At 35.0% G+C, this 27,599-nt stretch overlaps 1 protein-coding gene across 2 annotated transcripts in view; it reads left to right on the top strand.

The window, feature by feature from the left end:
- Window positions 1-27,599, top strand: part of ATP11B (ATPase phospholipid transporting 11B (putative)) — a 121,371-nt gene that overhangs the window by 47,965 nt on the left and 45,807 nt on the right. For both annotated transcript variants that reach the window (XM_064584827.1, XM_064584833.1), the window contains exons 10-19: window positions 159-240; window positions 7,841-7,991; window positions 9,124-9,321; window positions 15,879-16,121; window positions 16,710-16,885; window positions 17,332-17,400; window positions 18,709-18,782; window positions 18,856-18,959; window positions 21,480-21,661; window positions 22,812-23,015. In XM_064584827.1, the coding sequence (XP_064440897.1) occupies window positions 159-240; window positions 7,841-7,991; window positions 9,124-9,321; window positions 15,879-16,121; window positions 16,710-16,885; window positions 17,332-17,400; window positions 18,709-18,782; window positions 18,856-18,959; window positions 21,480-21,661; window positions 22,812-23,015 (1,483 nt within the window). The remainder of the gene's footprint in view (window positions 1-158; window positions 241-7,840; window positions 7,992-9,123; window positions 9,322-15,878; window positions 16,122-16,709; window positions 16,886-17,331; window positions 17,401-18,708; window positions 18,783-18,855; window positions 18,960-21,479; window positions 21,662-22,811; window positions 23,016-27,599) is intronic.

The following is a 27,599-nucleotide window of genomic DNA, read 5'->3' as shown; positions in this document are numbered from 1 at the left end:
TGGAGTTCCCCAAAATTGGACTTGGAAAGCCTTTTAAAAACTCCAAAAAGATTTAAAGGCAAATTGTAACAATAATACATTTCCTTTCATGCTAGTGAGTAAACCTCTCTTTTGAAATATGCCAGTGGATTATTTTAAAGAACTGTTTTGTTTTGCAGGAGTTGCTATCTACACTGGAATGGAAACTAAGATGGCATTAAATTACAAGAGCAAGTCACAGAAACGATCTGCAGTAGAGAAGTAAGAAAACTATTTTCATTTACTTACACATGAATATGTATTACTCATACATGTTTAAAATACTATATTTATAAAAATATATATCAGTCAACAAAAGGTGGTATCCTTGAGAATAGAGATGTATACATGTAGCATTTTGCACAATGTTTGGCCTATAGTAGGTGTTACATTATGACTTTAAAATAAATACTATTGGATAATACCAGAATCACTTGGTAAGACTAACCCTCCTGCAGATAGCAATTATAAAACCTGGACAAATTTTTTTTTACATAAACAAGTATTTGAAAATACAAGAGAGTGACACAAAGGAGACAGAAAATGGCAGAGTCTACTCCTGAAAGGTGGCAGGAGCAAGGGGAAAGATTTAAGAGTGCAGATTTTTGCCTGAAGGCATTCCCCAATTCATGTGCTGCATAGGGCATCAGAGAGCCTGATCTTTACAAGATTTAAGTGCTAGAGGAGGTTTAAAGCTGGAAGAACAGCTAGACAGAGGAAAACCAGGTAAGGGAGGGAGCCACAGAAGGGAATGAACTCCGAGACCTGCACATAAATTATGCCCAAATCTTTGGCTGACTGTTGGAACTATACATGTGCATAGGAGACTCCAGTGGGCTTGACAGAAAAACAGTATCAGAAAGCTGAAAGAACAGAACATTTTGCTGTTGCCTGTTGCAGTGGAGATAGACTTTGATATTTGAGCCTAGCCAAGTCAACTTCTGCTAAAATGAAAATCAGCACTCTTCTGAGGAACGTAAAAGAGTACAGAATCTGTACAACCAATTATTTATAAAATCCAATAATGTAATCAAAAATAAGTAGACCTGTAAAGAAAATGTAACTTGTTTTTAAGAGAAAAAGCATTCATTAGAAACTGTCACCATAACGTTCTGTATCTTGCAGTTGGCAGGCAAGGTCTATAGAGCAGATACTGTAAGTATTTTCAAGGGACTAAAGGAAGATGTGAATAAACATGTAAAATATCAGCAAAGAAATGGAAACTACAGAAAACAGTATGGAGTTTCCTCAAAAAGTTAAAAATAGAACTGCCCTATGATCCAGCAATTGCACTACTAGGTATTTACCCAAAGGATACAAAATTACTGATTTGAAGGGATACATACACCCTGATGTTTATAGCAGCATTATCAACAATAGGCCAAATTATGGGAAGAGCCCAAATGTCCATCAGCTGATGGATGGATAAAGAAGAAGTGGTATATATACACAATTGAATATTACTCAGCCATAAAAAAGAATGAAATCTTGCCATTTGCAACGATGAGGATGGAGCTAGAGAGTAATATGCTAAGCGAAATAAGAGAAAGACAAATACCATATGATTTCACTCATATGTGGAATTTAAGAAACAAAACAAATGAACACGGTGGGGGGGGGGGGCAAGAGGCAAAGCAAGAAACAGACTCTTAAGTATAGAGAACAAACTGATGGTTACCAGAGGGGAGGTGGGCAGGGGATGGGTTAAATAGGTGATGGCAATTAAGAAGGGCACTTGTGGTGAGCACTGGGTGTTGTATGTGGGTGATGAATCACTAAATTCTATACCTGAAGCTAGTGTTCCACTGTATGTTAACTAACTAGAATTTAAATAAAAAACTTGGGGGAAGAAATGGAACTATAAAAAAAAATTCAGTGGATATTCTTGCACTGAAAATATAATTGCTGAAATGTAAGTGCCACTAGATGGGCCCAACACCAGATGGAAGAAGGCAGAAGAAATTGTCAGTGAATTTAAAAAAGCAATAGAAATTATTCAGTCTGAAGACCAGGGAGAAAAATGATTGAAGAAAAATGAACAGAGTTTCAGAGCCATGTGAGACAATACTAAGCTATCTATCTAATTGAGTCCAAAAGAGGAGAGAGTAAAAGGGGCAGAATAAAACTATTTGAAAAAATAATAATTGAAAATCTCTAAAATTTAAGAAAAAACAGAGTGGTAATTTAAATCCAACAAATCAAAATTTGTGGACTCAAGGCAAAGCCTAAGTTGAAGAGAAATTTCTAGCTATAAATTATATATATAAAAGGAAGGAAAGCTTCAAATCAGTCATCTAAGTTTCTGCCTTATGAAGCTAAAGAAAGAGGAGCAATTTGACCTAATCAGAGAAGAGAGAGAACAAATATTAAAGATGTGAACTGAAACCAATAGAATAGAAAACAAATAATAGACAAAATTAACAAGCCAAAACTTGGTTCTTTGGAAATATTAACAAAATTGGTAAATCTCTACCTAGATTAAGGGATTAAGGGGAAAAAAGAAGTGGTAGGAGAGAAAACTACAAAATTACCAACATCAGGGATGAAAGAGAGGATATCAGTACAGATCCTATCTACTGTGGTCACTTTATCCACAGGTAAAGAAATATGTACAACTTTATGTAACTACGTTTTTCAACTTAGATGAAATGGATAAATTCTTTGAAAACACAACTTAAAACAGTTGATACAGGATGAAACAGAAAGTCTAGATAGCCCTATTATCTATCAGAGATTTATTTTTTACAAAAATGGTCCACACCAAAGGATAGTCTCTTCAACACACAGTGCTGGAACAATTGGATGTCCATATGCCAGAAACCAGACTTTAACCCTTACCTCCCACCATATACAAAAACCAACTCAGGGGCACCTGGGTGGCTCAGTCAGTTAAGTGTTCGAGTCTTGGTTTCAGCTCAAGTCATGATGTCAGAGTTGTGAGATGGAGCACCGCATGCTGAGTGCGGAGCCCCCTTGAGACTCTCTCCCTCTCCCCACTGCTCTCTCTGTCTCTCTCATTCTCTCTCAAATAGATAAATAAATCTTTAAAAACAAACAAAAAACTAGCTCAAAATGTAAGACCTAAACATAAAAACTTCATCTATAAAACATGGGAGAAAATATTTGTGACCTTGGGTTAAGGAAAGATTTCTTAGATAAGAAACATACAAAAAAGGAATCAAAAACAAAACCAAAATTTGATAAATTAAACTTCATCAAAATTAAAACTTCAGCACACCTGAAGCTAATATAACACTATGTCACTGTTTAAAAAATAATAAAACTTCTACATTTCCAAAAGACACTGCTAAAAAAAGAAAATGAAGAGAAGCCACAGATTAGGAAAAATATTTACAAAGCACATATTTTGTAAGGACTCATCTCCAGAACATGCATGCATTTTCACCACTTCTTTTAAACATTATCCTAGAAGCCTTTCTCAGTGCCACAAGACAAAGAAATAAAAGGCATAAGTACTGGAAAATTGTCCTTACCAGAGGACACATGATTTTTCACGGAGACAGTTGTACACATTCAACAACAAAACTATTAGGATTAATAAGTGAGATTTAGCAAGGTCAAAACTACAAAACATGGTGAGAGATGTTTATTTAATGGAGAAATCACATTAATAGATTGGCAGGCTCAGCACTGTTAAGCTGTAGTTGATGTGAAGATTCTTTCAATACTAATTAAAATCCCAGCACGCTTTTTTGTAGTAATTGACAAGATGATTCCAAAATACATATCCGGGGTGCCTGGGTGGCTCAGTCTGTTAGACATCTGACTCTTGATTTTTGGCCTGGGTCATGGTCTCGGGGTCGTGGGATCAAGTCCTGCCTCAGGCTTCATGGTTAGCACAGAGTGTGCTTAAGATTCTCCCTCTCCCACTTGTGCTGTCTCTCTCCCTCTCTCTAAAATAAATAAAATCTTTAAATTAATTAATTAATTAATTAATTAATTAAAAAATGCATATTGAAATGTAGTAGCCCAAATGCATATGTAGAATGAATGAAGAAAACAGTCTCTTAAAAAAGCTGGAGAATTTAAAAAAAAAAAAAAAGCTGGAGAATTTATATTATCTGACTTTAAGACAATATAAAGCTACAGTAAATGTAGTACGGTATTAGCAAAAAAGATTTTTCAGTGGAGTTGAGAAATAGATCCATTTATACATGGTCAGTTGATTTTCAGCCAAAGCATTAAGTAAATTCAGTGAAGAAAATGATAGTCTTTTCAATAAATGATGTAACAATAATTGGATATCCATATGGGAAAAAAAATAATAACCCTCAATTCCTACCTCATATCATACACTAAAAAGTTTTTGAAGATGGGTCATATACCTAAGTGTAAAGGCTAAAACTATAAAACTTTTAGAAGAAAACTTAGGAAGAAATCTTCACAACCTGGGGATAGGTAAATATTTCCTAGGACACAAAACCAATAACCACAAAAGAAAAAATTGGTTAACTGTACTTCCTCAAAATTCAAAACTTCTCACACTACACAGTTAAGGAAATGAACAGGGAAGCCACAAACTGAAAGACTATGTTCATAAAACATGTATCTGACAAAGAACTTGTATCCAGAATATATAATGAGCTCATATGTCTATAATATGTCTATAATAAAAAGAAAAACAATGCAATGAAAAACATGGATATAAGACTGGAGCAGAGAAATTTTCACATAGAAAATACACAGATGGCAAATAAACATACAAAAAAGTGTACAACATCATTAGTCATGAGAGAGATACAAATTAAAACTACAAAGAGATACATACCAATATATACTTAGTGGAATGGCAAAAATTAAAAAGCTTAAAAGTTCCAAGTATTGGCAAGGATATGGAGCAGCTGGAACTCTTAATTCTAAATAATCAATGGGTCAAAGAGGAAATCTGAAAGAACATCTTTTTTAAATATCCAGAAGTTAATGAAAATACAGTATCAAATTTTATGGGATGAAGCTAAAGCACTACTGAGAAGGAAATTTATAGCACTTGTATTAGGGTTTTCCAGAGAAACAGAACCAGTAGGATATATATGGGCATATGTAAGAGGAGACTTATTATAGGAGTTGGCTCACGTGGTTGTAGAGACCACGAAGTCCCACAGTCTGCCATCTACAAGCTGGAGAACGAGGAAAGCTGATGGCATAATGCAGTCAGCATCCAAAGGCCTGAGAACCAGGGAGCTGGCCACTGATAAAAAACCTGGAGCTCTGATGTCCCAGCTCAAGAAAAGAGAAAAAAATTGTCTTTTTTATTTCATTTGGGTCCTCAATGATGATACCCACCTACATTGGTGAGGGCATGTCTCTCTACTAAGTCTTTTGAATCAAATACTATTCTCTTTCAGAAACACCCTCATAGACACACCCCAAAATAATATTTTACCAGCTGTATGGGCATTGCTTAACCCGGTCAACTTGACACATAAGATTAACTATCACAGAACTAAATACTTACATTAGAAACGCCAGGGGTGTCTGAATGGCTCAGTTGGTTAAGCATCTGACTCTTGATTTCAGCTCAGGTCATGATCTCAGGGTTCTGGGATCGAGCCCCACGGCAGGCTCTGCAGTCAGCGGGGAGTCTGCTTGAGGATTCTCTCCCTTTGCCCCTCCTGCTGCTCCCACTTGCTGTCTCTCTAAAATAAATAAATAAGTCTTAAAAAAAAAAATGAAAAGAAACACTAAGGACAGAAACTGAGATTAAAAACAATACCATTTGCAATCATTCTCAAAAAAGGAAATACCTAGTTGTACATCTAACAAAATACATACAGGATCTGTGTGCTGAAAATTACAAAATGCTGATGAAAGAATCAGAGATGTAATGTTAAGCTTGCCTAGCGAAATACTACAATACCAAGCTTGCCTGGTGAAAAGAATAGGGATTCTAAAGTTAATTCCTGACTTGTGTGATTTTGGTAAATTTATAGAATGATTTTTGGGCTTTGATCTTCATCATTAAAAAGGATGTGATCTCACAGAGGTTTTACAAAGATTAGACAACTTAGTGGATGTAACAAAGTTTTGTAAAATCTTAATACTACACAAATGTTAGTTATATTTACACTTAAAATTACCTGAAGGGGCGCCTGGGTGGCTCAGTTGGTTAAGCGACTGCCTTCGGCTCAGGTCATGATCCTGGAGTCCCGGGATCGAGTTCCGCATCGGGCTCCCTGCTCGGCAGGGAGTCTGCTTCTCCCTCTGACCCTCCTCCCTCTCATGCTCTCTGTCTCTCATTCTCTCTGTCTCAAATAAATAAATAAATAAATAAATCTTAAAAAAATAAAATAAAAATAAAATAAAATTACCTGAAAATGTTAAAAAATTTTAGAATAATTATGGAGAGAATAACTGGTCAAAGCTGTCATTTACTGGAAGCATTTTGAACAGTAATATAACTAATTCAAATAGGCTTATAATCCTATGTATTGGTTATTTTATCACTGGTAAATAGATTCTGTTGAATGGTCATTTCTTAAAATACGAAGACTGTTTCCTTTATTTTTTTTTTAAATTGTATTATGTTACGTTAATCATCATACATTACATCATTAGTTTTATTGTAGTGTTCCATGATTCACTGTTTGCGTATAACACCCAGTGCTCCATTCAGTACGTGCCCTCTTTATTTTTTTTTATTTTTATTCATTTTTTATTTTTTATTGTTATGTTAATCACCATACATTACATCATTAGTTTTAGATGTAGTGTTCCATGATTCATTGTTTGTGCATAACACCCAGTGCTCCATGCAGAATGTGCCCTCTTTAATACCCATCACCAGGCTAACCCATCCCCTCACCCCCCTTCCCTCTAGAACCCTCAGTTTGTTTCTCAGAGTCCATAGTCTCTCATGGTTCGTCTCCCTCTCTGATTTCCCCCCCTTCATTTTACCTTTCCTACTATCTTCTTTTTTTTAACATATAATGTATTATTTGTTTCGGAGGTACAGGTCTGTGATTCAACAGTCTTACACACTTCACAGCGCTCACCATAGCACATACCCTCTGCAATGTCTATCACCCAGCCACCCATCCCTCCCACCCCCACCACTCCAGCAACCCTCAGTTTGTTTCCTGAGATTAAGAATTCCTCGTATCAGTGAGATCATATGATACATGTCTTTCTCTGATTGACTTATTTCGCTCAGCGTAATACTCTCCAATTCCGTCCACATCATTGCAAATGGCAAGATTTCATTCCCTTTTATGGCTGCATAATATTCCATTGTGTATATATATCACATCTTCTTTATCCATTCATCTGTTGATGGACATCTTGGCTCTTTCCATAGTTTGGCTATTGTGGACATTGCTGCTATAAACATCGGGGTGCATGTACCCCTTCGGACCACTACATTTGTATCTTTGGGGTAAATACCCAGTAGTGCAATTGCTGGGTCATATGGTAGCTCTATTTTCAACTTTTTGAGGAACCTCCATACTGTTTTCCAGAGTGGCTGCACCAGCTTGCATTCCCACCAACAGTGTAGGAGGGTTCCCCTTTCTCCGTATCCCTGCCAACATCTGTCGTTTCCTGACTTGTTAATTTTAGCCATTCTGACTGGTGTGAAGTGGTATCTCATTGAGGTTTTGATTTGGATTTCCCTAATGCTGATCGATGTTGAGCACTTTTTCATGTGTCTGTTGGCCATTTGGATAAGACTGTTTCCTTTAAGTAGCTACCATGACATCTTATATATTTTTATTTCTTACTTAATACCTGTATAAAATTTCCAGGCAGATGAATATAGTAACACAAAATTGACATGTTTTATATTCTTTTTTTTCCCTCATTTCAGGTCAATGAATACATTTTTGATAATTTATCTAATAATCCTTATTTCTGAAGCCATCATCAGTACTATCTTGAAGTATACATGGCAAGCTGAAGAAAAATGGGATGAACCTTGGTATAACCAAAAAACAGAACATCAAAGAAATAGTAGTAAGGTATTTTATGGTGTTCTTGACTCTGCTGGAAAGGAAACTTTATTCTTTGGCAGTTACTGATTCGATAGTGACTTTTGATAGGAGTGACCACTATAATCTCCTAAAACCATTACTACTGAAAGGTGACAAAAAGACACTGTAAGTGAAGAGTGGCCAGCATGTTTATCCTGGTATGCTTTTTGCATTTTAGGGCATAAGCAATTGTATTCCCTATGGCATGACTTGAATAGTTACAAGAGATCACAAAAATTTAAATCATCTATAATGGCATTCCCCTTCAAAACTACAAATTCAGTTTTTTATTCCATTTACTGTGTGTTATAAAGTGAATGAAAAAAGTAAGTTGATTTTCAGTTCTGTCAGAATAATTCAAGGAGTCTGTCAGTCTATTGATGGTATGAAGTAATAACATAAAATATGTCATATTAAGTTTTAAACTGAATAAATGGACTACCAGGAAAATTTAACCTGCAATTTTGGTAAATAATTATTCCCCAGATTTCACATTAGATTAAAATACAAGTATTGGAAGATAGATGTGGATCTCAAGAAACCACAAAGCAGATCGCAGAACATATTTTCCATATCATTCGTAATTAGGTATTTTACCTTTCACAGAATACACGTTAAAATGTGATACTGCTATGCTATTGAAGTAAGCTCTTACTATATAATCTGTAAGTGTTTTCATTGCCAGCAGTTCTGGTCTAGCAGTTCTTAAAATAGTTTTTTTAAGTTGCAGTAAATTTTTAGTTATCTGTGATTTCGAAGGGTGGAAATGGAATGGTAAGTATACTGCAGGGGTTACAATTATAATTTTTTTTTTTTTTTTTTTTTTGCTTAAGGTTGTTTCAGTCACACCAGGCTTTTTGGTAGCTTCTGAAAAGTAACAAGTAGTTCAAATTTAACCTTTTCTTCTTTTACTTTGTTCAAGATTCTAATGAACAATAAAACGAACAAAAGAAATGTATTAAAGAAACAATTCAAAAAATGAATTTCAATTCATGAGACTTCTGCTTCAGAATATAGTTGATGGTCTGTTTAGACATGAAACTTTCTCCTAATGTTCTTCAGTATTACTAAGGAAATTCTCGTATGTTTTCTCTTATCAAACAATCATTTTTCTCCCTAGATTCTGAGATTCATTTCAGACTTCCTTGCTTTTTTGGTACTCTACAATTTCATCATTCCAATTTCATTATATGTGACAGTCGAAATGCAGAAATTTCTTGGGTCATTTTTTATTGGCTGGGATCTTGATCTCTATCATGAAGAATCAGGTCAGAAAGCTCAAGTCAATACTTCTGATCTGAATGAAGAGCTTGGACAGGTAAAAGGATCTTTTTATTGTGTTTTTCTAATTTGTTATCTTTCTTGAAACAGTCCATGTACAAAGAATAATATTATGTACAAAGAAAAATGTTATGAGGCTTATACCAAAAAATAGCCCTACTTCCCTCCACACCTAACTCTTGTTTCCCATTTTTATTATTTTTTAAAGATTTTATTTATTTATTAGAGAGAGCGAGCAGGGGGGAAGGGGAGAGGGAGAGGAGAAGCAGGCTCCTCGCTGAGAAGGAACCAGACATGGGGCTCGATCCCAGAACCCTGAGATCGTGACCTGAGCCGAAGGCAGATGCTTAACCGACTGAGCCACCCAGGCACCCTTGTTTCCCATTTTTAAACCTGAAATAGTTTCTTCCATTAGTTAGCATTATATAGTATTCTTTCTTGATTTTTAAATTTTAGACATTTATTATGGGATATAAAGATACAATCTTATGCTACTGTTTTATATATACATACCCAGATATATACTCACTTAGCCTCCCCATAACCCCCTAATATTTTTATATCACAATTAGAGATTTAATAAATATTTATTGACATTATTTTGACTCTTTTAGTATTGCTCATTAATTTCAAGTTCTTTAAGTGTGCCCTATGATACTATAATTACATTTTCTTTTTTATATATTATTTTCCCTAGAATTAATTGCTCTGTTTTTTCATGCTTAATTGCACAAACAAGTTTCTGATGAATATATGAAACATCTCTCTACATATTGAAACACATGAGGTAATTTAGGATTTCCTTTCCTTTTCTCTCTCTTCTTTTGGTGGCAGCTTTTTTGGAGACTTTTGTCTTCTTCAGTATGGACTTATGTCTGGGCCTGCTTCTCAGCTGTCACCCAAGGACTTCCCTTTACTATCACCCTAGAAATTCCTTTGCTTTCCCCTGTTTTGGATCTCCTGGATCCTGTGTCAGCCCACCTAGGGCTTATTCTCTCATTTTGGTAGAACACATCTAATAACTTCCTGGAAAAGGATGCATGAGAGGAAAATATTTTGAGGCTTTGCATGGCTGAAAATATCTTTATTCCCTTTTTTTTTCTTTATTCCTTTTTTGTACTTGATTAATAATTTAGCTGTATAATGCATCCCAGGTTGGAAATTGTTTTCCTTCAAATTTTAAGAGCATTTCTCCATTTTTTTTCTAGCTTCCAGTGTTGCTGTTGAGAAATCCAGTGCCATTCTGATTCCCAGTTCTTTATGTGCGATCTATTATTTTATCTCTGGAAGTGTTTAAGATCTTTTCTTTATGTGATAATTCTGAAATTTCATGATGATATACCTTGGTGTGAGTTTTTTTTTCTTTCACTGGACAATGAGCTCTGTGAGCGATTTCAGTCTAAAAATATGTGTACTTCGATTCCAGGGATTTTTCTTATATTATTTCTTTGATAACATGTCTTTTTTTTTTAAGTTAGTATTTGGATATCTCAGATCATTTATCTTAATTCTCTAATTCTTTCTTTGACTTTCAATTTTCATTTACTTGTTTGTTTTTATAATTCTGGGAGAATTTGTCAACTTTATCTTTCTACCTAACTTTTGGTTTCTTTTATTTCTGTTGTAATTTTTTTTTTTTTAAAGATTTTATTTATTTATCTGAGACAGAGCGAATGAGAGAGACAGAGAGCACATGAGAGGGGGGAGGGTCAGAGGGAGAAGCAGACTCCCTGCCGAGCAGGGAGCCCGATGCGGGACTCGATCCAGAAACTCCAGGATCATGACCTGAGCCGAAGGCAGTCGCTTAACCAAGTGAGCCACCCAGGCGCCCTCTGTTGTAATATTTTTAATTTCTTTTTTTTTTTTTTAAGATTTTATTCATTTACTTGAGAGAGAGAAAGTGAGAGGGAGAGAGAGAGCACAAGAGGGGGGAGGGTCAGAGGGAGAAGCTGAGCAGGGAGCCCAATGTGGGGCTCGATCCCGGGACTCCAGGATCATGACCTGAGCTGAAGGCAGCCGCTTAACCAACTGAGCCACCCAGGCACCCCATATTTTTAGTTTCTAATATTCCATTATATCTGAATAGTCTTCTTTTAATTATATCTTATTCCTTTTCTTGAGTATGATCTATTCTTTTAGTTCTGTGAGGATATTAATGATGGTTATTTAAAGTTTTCTGTTCCCTGCATTTTCTGTTTGCTCCTAGTTCCTTTTTCAATACAGTCAGTTCTGCTGTAATGTGAAAAAGCAATCCTAAAAATTACTGTTCTATGTAAAATTCCTTAGTAAAAACCACAGGGCTAATGGGATTAGGAGTGCAACAAAAATTTTGTAACACATTTAAAATAAATTGTTAAGAATTACGTAAATACTGGGGTACCTGGGTGGCTCGGTCAGTTGGTTGTCCGACTCTTGATTTCTGCTCAGGTAATGATCTCAGAGTCCTGGGATCAGGCCCCACGTGGAGCTCCACACTGGTGGTGAGTCTGCTTGAGGATTCTCTCTTTCCCTCTCTCTGCCCCACCCTCCCCATTCACGTGCGCACCTGCATGCACTCACCCTCTCTCAAATAAATAAATCTTAAAAAAAAAAAAAATACATAAATACTATAATATATGTGGCATTTTGTCTTGAAAAAGACCAGAAGGTTAATTGTGGAAGTGACCATCAGAGAAATGTTGCAACCTGTGTGTCATTGTGAACTACTGAAAGGAAGGTTATCGGAAAATAGAAGTGGATGGCTATGGCTTCTAACACCTGTGGTGACTTGAGGTGGCTGGTAGCTGTTTGAGATGTGTACATTTCATGTGTTCCTTGTGTGCAGTTTGCTGGTGTTTCTCACAGAGGAAATGGTGCATAACCAAATGCAAAGCCCACATTATGCTCAAATTGTTCCCTCATATATGAGTTACATTGTTATAGACTCATTTTCAAGACAGTGTTATAGCAGAACTGACTGTAATTTTCTTTTAATTGTACCTTTCTTTTAAGGAGTAATCCTCAAATGAATGCTAATCTTTGGCTTTCCTTACAAGCTTAAAAATTTTCCCTAGGAAAGCCTCGCCATCCAGCTGTTTTTTTTTGACATATTCCTAGTGTCAGTACTGGTCTTTCCTCAGTTTCCCCAGAGAAAATGACTACAGTTAGTATCTCTGCTGCTTGTGATTGTTAGAGCCATCCAGTAGAAGTCTCCCTGTTTTTAGCATACTGTCAACACTTCTGTTTTCAGCTGTCTCAGACCTGTTTTCAGCTTTCCATGGGGCTCAGATTCCCTTTGGTTCAGTCCCTTTCTTAGAGAATAAACCTTCCAACTGTTACTCAGATAGATGAAGGGCCGTCTCAGGTTTGCAAGTTATGAGGGGATTTCAGGTTTCAGACTGTTCCTGGTACCTTCATTTTCAGCCTCATCCTATACTTTCACATTCAGTAGTAGCTGGTACATCTACTTCCTGCGAGTTTTGGGGAAAGGGTTTCTCCCATTGCTAAGGTTTCATATTCTAAGTTTTGTTAAGTCACTTACCACTCATTCATCTCCTTTCCATCTTCCAAACTTGTCATATCTCCCTTTTCATGTTCTCATCTACCATTATTTTTGTTCTTTTTTTTTTCCTTTACTCTTATTTTAGTAAAGTCTCAAGAGGAACAGAGATAATTGTATTTGCTCAACCTACCATTTTTAACCAGAAGTTGATCCATTTATTTTTAGCATTTAAGAGACTTTAGTAATTTCTGCTAAATATTAATTCATGTCACATTTCTTTAATTATGTATCACCTATTCAAGGCCTAAAAACATAGCCTGTTTTTACTGCTTCTTTGAACACGGGGTTTTTTTCCCTTTTTTTCTTTCCTTTGACCTTTTCTATCCCAGTTTTCCCCTCTTCCTCTTTTCTTCATGTTAGAATATTGTTTTTCTGGAACCTCACACTGTTTGTGCATATACTCCTACTTGCTCTCTCTATAAGAAACTTTAAATGATAACTTTTTTAAATTTATAATTCATCTAAGTCTCTCTTTTTACTTTTAAGCCTGCAAGTATTTCATAATATGTTTATTGCCTCTATTCTTTTATCTATTTTTATACCAATGAAAGCTACTTTGTCATATTCTGTGCCCTTTCATTTCCATACTGTAGAAGAAACTGCTCTTATGATGGTGTATAGTGCCCTCTCTATAAGCCCTAAAGTTAAAAGTTAAAACTTGATTTTATATATTTTTTTATTTTTTTTAAGATTTTATTTATTTGGGGGGGAGCAAAAAAAGGCAGAGGGAGAGGGAGAAGCAGACTCCCTGCTAAACAGGGAGCCTGATGTGGGGCTCAATCCCAGGACCCTGGGATCATGACCTGAGCCGAAGGCAGACGCTTAACCCACTGATCCACCCAGGTGCCCCTGTATACTTTTAAATATCAAAGTTAATTTCTTTTATTTATCTCTATCCTCTAAATTCTAAAGAGTCCTCCATGACTGATAGGTCTGTGTCTATTCTAATCATCTTTGAAATATTATTTCTCTCTGACTGCTGATATTTTATATCATAATTTTTTTATACCTTATTCTTATTATTATTCCTGATCTAAAAGTTTTTTATTAACTTGTATAGGTAAGTGACGTCTCTCTGTATCCATCTTTATAATTCAACATTTGCTGTAAGTAGTGGACAGTCTTTAATACCACATAGGAAAGATAAAACAATTCATCTTTTATTTCTAATTTCACCATTTGCTAGCTCTGTGGGTAAGTTATTTAACCTAACTCTTCCTTTGTTTCTTTTTCTCTAAAATATACATAATAATAGTACCTACCTCATGGAGTTGTTGAGAGGATCAAATGAGTTAGGACACTTAGCAGTGCTGGCAATATAGTGATTGCTGTACAATTATTGGCTTTTATTATTATTACTTTACATAGCAGAATTCCTACATCTCAGGTGTTGTAGTTATCTTTACTATTTGCAAGAAAATGAACTTTAAGGTATATTTTCTCACTTTATTTCTTGGTCCTAACAATTTTTTCCAGCTTTAACTCTGCCTCCCTTTTTGTATGTTGAGCTTTTTATTCTGCAGTCTTGCTGAACTCATTTATTAGTTCTAGTAGTTTTTTAGTGGATTCCTTAGGAATTTCTATATATAAGGTCATGTTGTCTACAAATGGTTTTACCTCTTTTCTAATCTGAATACCTCTTATTTCTTTTTTCTTGCCTGATTACCCAGGCTAGAATCTTCAGTACAATGTTGAATAAAAGTGGCAAGAAGAGACATCTTTACTTTATTCCTGAACTTAGTTTAGGGGAAAGCATTCAGTCTTTCTTCATTAAATAGGATGCTAATTATGGGGTTTTGTAGATATATTTTATCGGGTTGAAGAAATAGCCTTCTATCCCTAATTTGTTGAATGTTTTTATCATGAAAGAGTATTAGATTCTGTTAAATGCTTTTCTTGCATCTGTCAAGATGATCATTTTAATAAAGGAATAAAGAATAAGTACCAGTGTATTATTGTGGTAGGTTTCATTGATTTATGTTGAACCTATCTTGAATTCCAGGGATAAACACCACATATTCATGGTGTATCTCTTTTTTATATGTTCCTAGATTTAGCTTGTGTTTATTTTCATAAGGGGTATTGGTCTATAGTTGTTGTTTTTCCTTGTGATGTGTACCTCCCTTTTTAAATGACAACTTTCTCGGATCACTATTGCATTAATCAAATCCTCACCATAATCCTAGTTGTATCAAGACTTGACTATTTCATCCTTCTCTTTTTGGACCTACCTTCTTATAGGGTTAATTTTCCAGAATTAGTCTCAAAAGAGTAGTAAAATTATTTGTCTTATCTACTTTTAAAAATATTTTCATTTAGGGGCACCTGGGTGGCTCAGTTGGTTAAGCATGTCTTCCACTCAGGTCATGATCTCAGGGTCCTGGGATCGAGTCCCGCATCAGGCTCCCTGCTCAGCGGGAAGCCTGCTTCTCCCTCTCCCTCTCGTCCCTCCTCCCTGCTTGTGCTCTCTCTCTCTGTCTCAAATAAATAAATAAATCTTAAAATATATTTTTTTTCATTTAAACACTTTCCTTTTCACTGAGTTTGTTTTCTATCCTTGGTTTCAATTTCCTCCATCTATCTAATATTTTAGACAACTTTCCATCTCTGACTTTTTGTGTTGCTATCACTTTGTGTTCCTGATCCCAGTTCTGTACCATTTCTTCTGGACCACATACCATTTCACATTTCTAGGTTATTAGGCATCCCTTCCACCCTTGCTCAAAGATCATTCTTGGTCCTACTACTTGAAAACACCTTATCCAGGAGATGGAAAAAAGTATTAATCCCACATTATCAGTCAGCTGTACACATGAACATGCACCTAAAAATGCCACAAACTTCAAAGTTTATATAGATTTGAAATATTTTATGTTACCCTGTTTTATTTCTGTGCATCTTTATTTGTGCTTAGATTATAAAAAAATCTCAACATCAGTATACTAATGTTAATAGGTAAGCTTGACTTTAGGAGACAGAGGAGGACAAGGTTTTTTTGTTTAACATAGGACCATAAACACAAAAGTTTGTTTTCTTTTATCTTCCATCTCTAGGTGGAGTATGTGTTTACAGATAAAACTGGTACACTGACAGAAAATGAGATGCAATTTCGGGAATGTTCAATTAATGGCATAAAATACCAAGAAATCAATGGTAGACTTGTATCTGAAGGACCAACACCAGACTCTTCAGAAGGAAGCTTATCTTACCTTAATAGTTTATCCCATCTTAACAACTTAACCCATCTTACAACCAGTTCTTCTTTTAGAACCAGTCCTGAAAATGAAAGTGAACTGGTAAGCAACTTTTAAATTAATAAATTGGAATTTCATTTTAAATAATTCTCTTTGATAGTTACTGGATTGTAGGAGAAAAAATTTAAGTGTCAGTGGGGCAAGGAATATATACTTGAAATGTATATCCTTTGATTCAGCCCTGAGAATTTGTAGTCACAACCCATTTTTACTTGCAAATTAATATGTGTCTGCCTTAGTTCTCTGAGTATTTAAATGAGACTAAGTGGAGAAACCTTACTGCCTTGAAGTGAAGAAGAAAAAACTTTGCTAAGAAATAGAATTTAAATGTATCTAATACTTTTTGAAATCTCAACTTTTTCCACAAAAGAGTTTTCATCTTTACTTGCAATTTGGCTATGTTTCCTAAAAAGATACTCTTATGTTGAAGGGTTATAAGCAATTTTACTCTTTGGAGTCAGAAGCAACCAGCTAGCATTCAGGCAGTTCAGGATTGTAGCACTCCTGTTGTAGATCAAAGATAACCAAATTATTAACTGTATTTATTGACTTTTTTTTCGAATTCTGCTTACAGTTTTCTAAATGTTACTTGGGAATGGTATTTTTATTGAGAATATTATCTTTCTACAGATTAAAGAACACGATCTCTTCTTTAAAGCAGTCAGTCTCTGTCACACTGTACAGATTAGCAATGTTCAGACTGATGGCATTGGTGATGGTCCCTGGCAATCCAACTTTGCACCCTCCCAGTTGGAATACTATGCATCTTCACCAGATGAAAAGGCTTTAGTGGAAGCTGCTGCAAGGTAGTTTGATCTAATTTCCAAATCTTCAGAAAAACACCTTTTAAATGAAAATGTGCATATACTAGAAAATTACTTTAAATTGTCAGACAAAATTCATAAACACATAAAGGTAGAAGTGCACTCTAAATTGTAAATGAGAATTTTATATGTGTTATTAATGTTGTTGTCAAGCTTGCATTGAATCATATTTTGAAGAGATCTTTAAAAATCTGGTTACTACGAAATATAAAGAATATAATTTGTGAGAAATACTTGTGTATGTATTGTTTTGAACCTACTCTGATTCTTCACGTTCTTAAAAACAATGCCATATTCAAAGAAATATTTTAAAATACATCTTAAATGTATACTTTAAATGTTTTTATTCATGCTAAGTTATAATGACATATTATGAAACATGAAATATCATCCTTAAATCTTGTATTTCTTTATCTTTTAATCCCTAGAATTGGCATTGTATTTATTGGCCATTCTGAAGAAACTATGGAAGTTAAAACACTTGGAAAACTGGAACGGTAATTTTTTTCTATACTGTAGTTTTCTATGTATTTAATATAGAACAGGAATCTGTAAACTGTGGCCCATAAATCATATCTGACCTATAGCCTGCAAACTTCATTACATTGTTGAGGGATTGTTTCCGTTTTTTTTTTTTTTTTAATGCAACAGAGACCATATATGGCCTGCAAAGCCTAAAATATTTACTACCTGGACCTTTATAGAAAAAGTTTACTGACCCCTGCTCTAGAATGATGTAATACTATGTTGTACTTCATCACAGTAATAACAATATCCTACTCTGACTCTTTCGTTTGTATTTTAGCTTAATGTTTCTTGAATTTACTCATATGTTTATTTTTATACACCCCTGGGATAATGAGTCTCATGAGTTTTCAATAAATAAAGAAAAACTTCTTCATATTTCCTATGATTTTATTTTTCAAACATTAAGGAACAACTGCCTTTTTCCAATATTTACATTGCTTGATAAATTAGTCCATTCCTGTTCTATTCATACCTTTCATGGTTTTACCAATTCCAGTCATATCTCAACTCCAGCTGTCCCTTTCCAAATTGTGCTTTTCCAAACTAAAATAGAGCCTATTCTTTGCTATTTTAATGTAGAAGCCTGTCTAGCTCATTTCATCAACTTATGAACCATCATCCCACTCTGTTTTTTTTTTTTGAGATGTACACATCATTATGTATGTATATCACTATATAAATCTATCCAGAAAACTTCAAGCCACACCTGACCTATCCACACATACTCTTTTACTACTCCTTATAAAGGCATTTGTTACCCCACCTGTACATACATTCACTGTGTCAGGTTCAGAATCGCTGCTATAATGATCCTCTGTTACTAATGTGAGTGTGTTGTATTTCTCAGGTATGTTTGGGCAGAAAAGAGGGTTGAGAATCAATTACCTTTTTTAGTGAGAAAAACGTGAAGCTGGGCAGATCTGGATTCCAATCCTTGCTGTGCCACTCACAAGCTTATTTGACTTTAGGAAAATTACTTAATCTTTCTGAGTTTAATAGTCCTCATCTGTAAAATGACATAAGACCTACCTTCTTTGGTTCTCATGGGTATTAAATGACATAAGGTATGTAAAGTACATGGCATTTGGTAAGTACTCAATAAATGTCAGTTCCTTCTATTTCTATCTTGTGTTGTTATTAATGATTCGTAACCCATCTTGAAAATGTAGTTGAGATTAATTTCTTGTTCTAATTCTTACTTTTATAGGGGTTCTTTTCAAATCTTCACTTAATATTATTCAAAAAAAAGTAAGCTTTTGGTCTTATTTTTTCCTTAGGTACAAACTGCTTCATATTCTCGAATTTGATTCAGATCGTAGGAGAATGAGTGTAATTGTTCAGGCACCTTCAGGTAACCTATCTAAATTTTTATGAATTTTTATTTATCTAATATTAAGAGTTTGATAACTGATTTTTCTTTTTAGGTGAGAAACTTTTATTTGCTAAAGGAGCTGAATCATCAATTCTTCCTAAATGTGTAGGTGGAGAAATAGAAAAAACCAGAATTCACGTAGATGAATTTGCTTTGGTGAGTGTAAATTTCTAAGCTAAGATATACATATGAAAGATTTAAGGCTTCATTTTTGCATTAGTAATTTATCAAAAAGTATAGAATTTCTGCAGTTCTGTTACATTATGTGTTGGCTTCTACATTCTTTGGTTAAAAATTGACTTTTAACCTGCTAAAATACAAGTCTTTTCTTTGAAACTGTTACAGCTAGGGCTTTTTTGGCTGCAAAGACCATTCAAATTAATATATTAAAAAGAGGAGTTTAGGGGCGCCTGGGTGGCTTAGTCGTTAAGCGTCTGCCTTCAGCTCAGGTCATGATCCCAGGGTCCTGGGATCGAGCCCCGCGTCGGGCTCCCTGCTCAGCGGGAAGCCTGCTTCTCCCTCTCCCACTCCCCCTGCTTGTGTTCCCTCTCTCGCTGTGTCTCTCTCTGTCAAATAAATAAATAAAATCTTTAAAAAAAAAAAAAAAAGAGGAGTTTACTTAAAGAATATAGGGGAATCCCAAGGATGTAGAGATAATGGAACCTTTATACATTGCTGGTGGGATTATAAATGGTACAAATACTTTAGAAAGCAGTTTAACAGTTCCTCATAAAACATAGAATAATATAGTTACTATATAACCCAGGAGTTCACTGCTAGTTATATATACCCAAGAGAACTGAAAACATATGTTCACGCAAAAACTTAGCAGCATTCCTATAGGCAAAAGGTTGGAAACATCTGAATGTCCATCAGCGGATGCATGGATTAAGCAGTGTGTCATATTCATATAATGGAATGTTGTTTGGCCATTAAAAGAAATGAAGTACTCATTTGCTATAACCTGGGTGAACCTTGAAAAGTTCCTATGCCTAGTGAAAGAAGCTAGTCACAAAAGGTCACATGTTCTGTTTATATGAAATATCCAGAATAATGGAATTTATAGGGACAAAAAACACATTAGTGGTTACCAGGGGCTAGAGGAAGGGGTAAAAGGGAAGTGTCTGCTAATGGATATGGGATTCCTTTGGGGGTGATGAAATGTTCTGAAATTAGATAGTAGTAATAGTACAACTCTGTGAATACGCTTATAAAAAACCACTGAATTGTACTCTTTAAAGGAGTGAATTTTATGGTTTGTGAATTCTCTCTGTGAAGTTCTCTCTTACTAGAAGAACGTAGGAGAATCTTACGAAACAAAGTGCTACAATTCATGTGAAGAGGAAAATTTTTAGGCAGCTCTTAGTCTTAACTCATGATCTCTCATTTCTGCATTTCTATAAATGATTGCTCTATACTCATCTCTGCCCACCTGATCTAGTTCATCTATCACACTGTAACATCCATGAGAACAGAGACATTGTTCTACCTTACACTCATTTTAATCCAGAACAATACTGGCACATAGTTGGCATTCAGTAAATATTTGTTGTAAAATGAATTAGTTTCCTATATTTATAACTCTCATGGTCCCTTAACTATTGTTTAAGAAAAGCAGTTATTTATAGGTATGGGTCATTTGTAAATCAAGGAACATCAATATTTAGAAATCTGAATAGTGTCATGTAGTATTTTATAATGTACCCTTTCCAAGTTCTGTTATTAGAATATTTATTTTGGGGGGTGCCTGGGTGGCTCAGTCAGTTAAGCATCTGCCTTTGGCTCAGGTCATGATTCCAGGGTCCTGGGATCGAGCCCCGCATCGGGCTCCCTGCTCAGCGGGAAGCCTGCTTCTCCCTCTCCCACTCCCCCTGCTTGTGTTCCCTCTCTCGCTGTCTCTCTCTCTGTCAAATAAATAAATAAAACATTTAAAAAATATATTTATTTGGGGTTTTTCTGAGGAGAATGTACAGCAAGAGAAGGAACTTGTATAGCTCTTAGATGTAGACACCAATTTTCAAATAGTAGCACCTAAGAAAAATTTATGCCCAGGAGAATCAGATAATCAAATATATAATCCTAAGTGTTGTGTAATTCTATTTCACCAGTGAAGTTATATGATGATACAGTTTAAAATCATTTGGTGACTATAGAAAGTATTATTTATTTTACATCATTATTTGAACTGTAAATTCATCATACCATAAACTCTCAGGAAATTATGGTCCCCTTTGCTTAAAAAATTTTCTTATAAAGTATATAAAATGGATTTTTAAGTGTTAAAACAAGAGTAGAACCTGGGGCTGCCTCTCTTGACAGTCCTGAAGTTACCCCTATAGAACTTTCTGGCTTTCCAGGTAAAACAGTTTTAAAACCACAGTGAGATAATCTTTATGATCCTGTCTAGGCTTTAATATGCTACAATTTAAAAACTTTAATTATTTTGAGCAACTTTTAAGAACGCATCAGAAATTAAAAGAGCTATGATAATATGCATCGCATAACTCAGGTCATGAGGGCTTTGTGACACTTCATTTATTTCCTATTACTAAATGATAGTACTTTTTAAATTTTGTGATTGATTTTTGGTAAGGCATCCTCCGTTTATTTCAGTGACTTCTTGATTACCCATTAGTTATTTTTGTTCAATTTTTGTTTTTAATTTTTCTGTTTTAGAAAGGGCTGAGAACTCTGTGTATGGCCTATAAACAGTTGACATCTAAAGAGTATGAGGAAATAGACAGACGTCTGTTTGAAGCCAGGACTGCCTTGCAACAACGGGAAGAGAAATTGGCAGCTGTCTTCCAGTTCATAGAGAAAGACCTGATATTACTTGGAGCTACAGCAGTGGAAGACAGGTAAGCATCAAACAGGCAATATCCTTTTTCTCGTGTAAGAATTTTCTTAGCCAAGTGTTTCTAATTTATGACATATATTCCATTTGTTAACATCCTATAATAATGTATTTTAAATCAAAATAGAGAGTTAAAGCCTTAATTTTTCCCAATCAGTATATACAATTTTTACTCTAGCCGGATATCTTAAATAGATGAAAGAATTCTGCTATGTACAGTTTTGCCTATAGGCTTGAATTTTTAGAATACTCCTCTGTGTGCCATACAAAGGCTTTAAACACCTGCTTAATTCTCCAGCCTCATTTCCCACCACTGCTTCCACTTTCTGCTTCAGCAGTACCAAGCTGTATGTAGTTCTCTGAACAGCTATAGTTAAAACTATTCTATTTTGTGCCTTTGTTCTTTGGCAAGGCTGTGCCTTCTGCCTGGATAATTTTTCCTTTATCCATTTGTTCATGTCTTTACAAAGTATAGCTCAGTTAGTACCCCCACTCCAATAAGACCTTTCCTTACCACTAATAGGATTAAAAATTCTCTTCTTTGTGAAGTATTCATGTTTTGTAGATAGTTCTGTGTTGTTTTTGTGGCAGTACCTTATAATTATTTCTTTAAAGACTTTCTTCTCATTAGTTTGTGAATTCCCTGAGGTCCATTTAGTCTTTGTTCCCCACCACCTGTCTCTAAGAGTGTTTGTATTTTTTAAAATTTAGGTTTTCATTTACCTTTCATTTGGCCTCATGAGATTTCTGAGACTCACCTGAAATTACATCATCCTTTATTGTCCATAATTTGATTTTTAAACTACTGATATGAAAATTTTTCTTACGAAAAAAGAGGAAAATCTTCTAATTTCAAATTTAAGACTTTCTAAATAAAATAGGAGTTTATGAAGACCATATAGTTTGGTTCTATAAAAATCAACTTTGAAGATAAATTCTTAAAATATAAAGTTATAGATGTTATGTTAACTAGATGATCACTAATTTGATTATTCCTGTTTCTTCCCTAATGGGAAAAAAATCAGTTATATCACTATACTATAATATTTTTAAGTCAGGGAGTCCAGAATTTACCTTACATGTACTATCTGGTTTATATTTAAAATGGTCAAAGATGTATTCTCTACTGCTAATGTTGTTTCTTTTATTTTCAGGCTACAAGATAGAGTTCGAGAAACTATCGAAGCATTGAGAATGGCTGGTATCAAAGTATGGGTACTAACTGGTGATAAACATGAAACAGCTGTTAGTGTGAGTTTATCATGTGGACATTTTCACAGAACCATGAATATCCTTGAACTTATAAACCAGAAATCAGACAGTGAATGTGCTGAACAATTGAGGCAGCTTGCCAGAAGGTAAGAATGTAATTATCTCATGAGTTCAAGGGTCAGCAAACTATGGCTCATGGGTCAAAGATGGCCCATTGCCTGTTTTTTATAGCCCATGAGCTCAAAATAATTTTTACATTGTTTAATGGAAGAGAAAGAATCTAAAGAAGAGTAATATTTTGTGATGTGAAACTTACAAAATTCACATTTAAACATCTGTAAGTAAAGTTCTATTGAAACACAGGCACATTAGTTCATTTACATATCATCAGTTAAAGATTTTACACCACGATAGCCTGGTTGTGACAGAGACCTTATGAAGCACTTTTATAATTTCTCACTGTTGCTTGATTTACTGCAGCTTACAGTGACACCATTCTAAATCAGTAGTGTTTTGAGTGCCACCCATATTGCCCTATGACATTTTACTGTATTTTTATTATCAGTATTTATCCATCATGTCCAAACAAAAGAAAAATGGACTTTTAATATCATACTTTTAATGCACAGTGGAGTATTGATTATTTTATTATCGAATTAGATGGTATTGTATTTATTAATCAGTGACACTTTTTTTAATTTTATTTTATTATGTTAATCACCATACATTACATCATTAGTTTTTGATGTAGTGTTCCATGATTCATTGTTTGCGTATAACACCCAGTGCTCCATGCAGAACGTGCCCTCTTTAATACCCATCACCAGGCTAACCCATCCCCCCAACCCCCCTCCCCTCTAAAACCTTCAGTTTGTTTCTGAGAGTCCATAGTCTCTCATGATTCGTCTCCCCCTCTGATTTCCCTCCCTTCATTTTTCCCTTCCTACTATCTTCTTTTCTTTTTTTTAACATATAACGTATTATTTGTTTCAGAGGTACAGGTCTGTCATTCAGCAGTCTTATACAATAGTGACACTTTAATATACTACCTGTTTGAAAAAACATATTCAAAAATATAAAATCTCATTAAAGATATTTCTATTGTGTTAAAATGTAAAATCTCGTTATAGGTCATCATTAAGAGGTAGACATTTGCAATTGATTTTGATGATAGGGAGCATTAACTTTAAACCCCAATTAACCAAATATTATCCTCCTGCCCCCAAAGAAAAGATTTCCATTCTTCTCTTTGGTAGATTTATGTTATTTAAAAAATTGTGTTCAATTAGTATTATTACATTTTTTTACTTAGTAAAAATTTTTCTCAAAATCTGTTTCTTCTCTTTTAATATCTTGGCTCACAAAACCAAAAATTGAAATATTTACTTCTGTCTCTTTACAGAAAACACTTGCCAAATCCTGATCTAGTTTATATGACTAAACTGGAAAATTAATCTGCATTTTATTGTTCAAAGATAATTACCCAAGTATTTATATTCTAAATTCATTTTCTTTTTTTCTAAGTCTGTTTTTTGTGGTCAGATCAACTTTATTTAGGAGCTCCCTTTAACACTCTGACTTTTTTTTAATTTTTTTTTTAATATTTTATTTATTTATTTGACAGAGAGAGACACAGCGAGAGAGAGAGAGAGAGAGAGCACAAGCAGGGGGAGTGGGAGAGGGAGAAGCAGGCTTCCTGCTGAGCAGGGAGCCCGATGCGGGACTCGATCCCAGGACCCTGGGATCATGACCTGAGCTGAAGGCAGACGCTTAACAACTGAGCCACCCAGGCGCCCCAACATTCTGATTTTTCACAGTAAATTAGGATTGCTTCAGTTAAGCATCAGTGTTGCTCATATGTAGGTATCTTAGGTCTCCTACAGGTACCTGTCATTTGTGGTCTTATGATGCTAATACAGAAAAACAAATGTGAAAAGACTGTGCAACAGTTATCAGTGTATTTTCGGAGCTTTATTCACATTTGATATGCAGGCACTGATGTGGTACTAAACTCAATTTCATCAAAGGAAAACTTATTTAAGGAATGTTTTAAAGAGACACTACAACTCTCAGAAGGTTCTTTGTTTGAATTCAAAAACGGGGTTGATCTAGGTAATTTATACTACAGCTTGGGAGTAGTGACACCACCATTGTGGCTGCTTAAACATTTAAGTACCATAATGTCAACAAGAACTCCCTAAAACATAGAAATTAATTGCTCAGAATCATTTACTTTATATATGCTTTCTAAGATATTAATCCTGATTTTAAAAGTAATAAGTGTCCATTTAAAAAATACTGAAAATGATAAAGAAGAAGATACCTCGGAATAAACCTAACCAAAGAGGTAAAGGATCTATACTCTAGGAACTACAGAACACTCATGAAAGAAATTGAAGAAGACACAAAAAAGATGGAAAAACATTCCATGCTCATGGATCGGAGGAGTAAACATTGTTAAAATGTCTATGCTGCCCAGAGCAATCTATACCTTCAACGCCATCCCGATCAAAATTCTAATGATGTTTTTCAAAGTGCTGGAACAAACAATCCTAAAATTTGTATGGAATCAAAAAAGACCCCGAATCGCCAAGGAAATGTTGAAAGAGAAAAAGCTGTGGCATTACGTTACCCGATTTCAAGCTTTATTACAAAGCAGTGATCACCAAGACAGCATGGTACTGGTGCAAAAACAGACATATAGACCAATGGAACAGAATAGAGAGCCCAGATATGGACCCTCAACTCTATGGTCAAATAATCTTTGACAAAGCAGGAAAAAATATGCGATGGAAAAAAGACAGTCTCTTCAATAAAGTGGTGCTGGGAAAATTGGACATCTATATACAGAAGAATGAAACTTGACCATTCTCTAATACCATACACAAAGATAAACTCAAAATGGATGAAAGACCTCAGTGTGAGACAGGAATCCATCAAAATCCTAGAGGAGAACATAGGCAGTAACCTCTTTGACATCAGCCACAGCAGCTTCTTTCAAGAAATATCTCCAAAGGCTAGTGAAACAAAAGCAAAAATGAACTTTTGGGACTTCATCAAGATAATAATCTTCTGCATGGCAAAGGAAACAGTCAACAAAACAAAGAGGCAACCCACAGAATGGGAGAAGATATTTACAAATGACACTACAGATAAAGGGCTGGTATCCAAGATCTATAAAGAACTCCTCAAACTCAACACCCCAAAAACAAATAATCCAGTCAAAAAATGGGCAGAAGACATGAACAGAAACTTCTCCAAAGAAGACATACAAATGGCTAACCGACACATGAAAAAATGTTCATCATTAGCCATCAGGGAAATTCAAATCAAAACCACACTGAGATACCACCTTACACCAGTTAGAATGGCAAAAATTGACACGGCAAGAAACAACAAATGTTGGAGAGGTTGTGGAGAAAGGGGAACCCTCTTACAGTGTTGGTGTGAATGCAAATTGGTTCAGCCACTTTGGAAAACAGTGTGGAGGTGCCTCAAAAAATTAAAAATAAAGCTACCCTATGATCCAGCAATTGCACTACTGGGTATTTACCCCAAAGACACAGATGTAGTGAGAAGAAGGGCCATATGCACCCCAATATTCATAGCAGCAATGTCCGCAATAGCCAAACTGTGGAAAGAGCCGAAATGCCCTACAACAGATGAATGGATAAAGAAGATGTGGTCCATATATACAATGAAATATTACTCAGCCATCAGAAAGGATGAATACCCAACTTTTACATCAACATGGATGGGACTGGAGGAGATTATGCTAAGTGAAATAAGTCAAGCAGAGAAAGTCAGTTATCATATGGTTTCACTTAAGGAATAGCATGGAGGACATTAGGAGAAGGAAGGGAAAAATGAAGGGGGGTGGGAATCGGAGGGAGAGACGAATCATGAGAGACTATGGACTCTGAGAAACAAACTAAGGGTTTTAGAGGGGAGGAGGGTGGGAGGATGGGTTAGCCCGGTGATGGGTATTAAGGAGGGCACGTACTGCATGGAGCACTGGGTGTTATATGAAAACAATGAATCGTGGATCACTACATCAAAATCTAATGATGTATTGTATGGTGACTAACATAACATAATAAATTAACATAAAATTAAAATAAAAAGATATGATGGAACATAATACAGCCATCTAAAGATAATTATTGTATTTTAGAATGTTTTCTTTAAGTCTTCTATATATGTGCTTTTAGTGAATCTGTTAAGATTATGGATATTATTTTTCCCCTTTTTGTACAAAAGCTATATTATAAAGTAAAGACTACAGTCTTTTTTTAGGCTTGCTATATGAAGTTTATATTATATTTTTAGATATACCATCTTTTTGGTAGAATATATTTCCTGAAATAACCAGAGAAGTCGATAGGATTTTGATTTACAGGCTTCTAGGAAATGTCTGTTCTAAAAATCTTGGGTAGAACAAAAAATTCCATACCTTTGAGAGTTTTAGTTTATATACCCGTTCCTTCACAAACATGTATTGATGGTCTGCTATCTAAAATTTGGAATACAGAGTCATATAAGGCGTATTGTTTACTCTCAGAATACTTACAGTGTATAGGAAAAACAAGTGGATATACTGTCCTAGACCTATCACAACTGGATTGTAACAGGCAAGAACAGAAAGCTGTGGGTGGATAGAAGAGGGAAGCTTAGCCTAGACGACAGAGCTCTGTGGAAAAACTCAAGACTGTTGTTTCCCAAAAGAAATG

Source organism: Mirounga angustirostris, unplaced genomic scaffold, assembly GCF_029215605.1.
Source record: "Mirounga angustirostris isolate CCGP_5_RB_7025 unplaced genomic scaffold, mMirAng1.0.hap1 SCAF_1, whole genome shotgun sequence".
Taxonomy (NCBI): domain Eukaryota; kingdom Metazoa; phylum Chordata; class Mammalia; order Carnivora; family Phocidae; genus Mirounga; species Mirounga angustirostris.
Note: the sequence above shows the minus strand (reverse complement) of the source record. Positions and strands in the feature narration are given on the sequence as shown.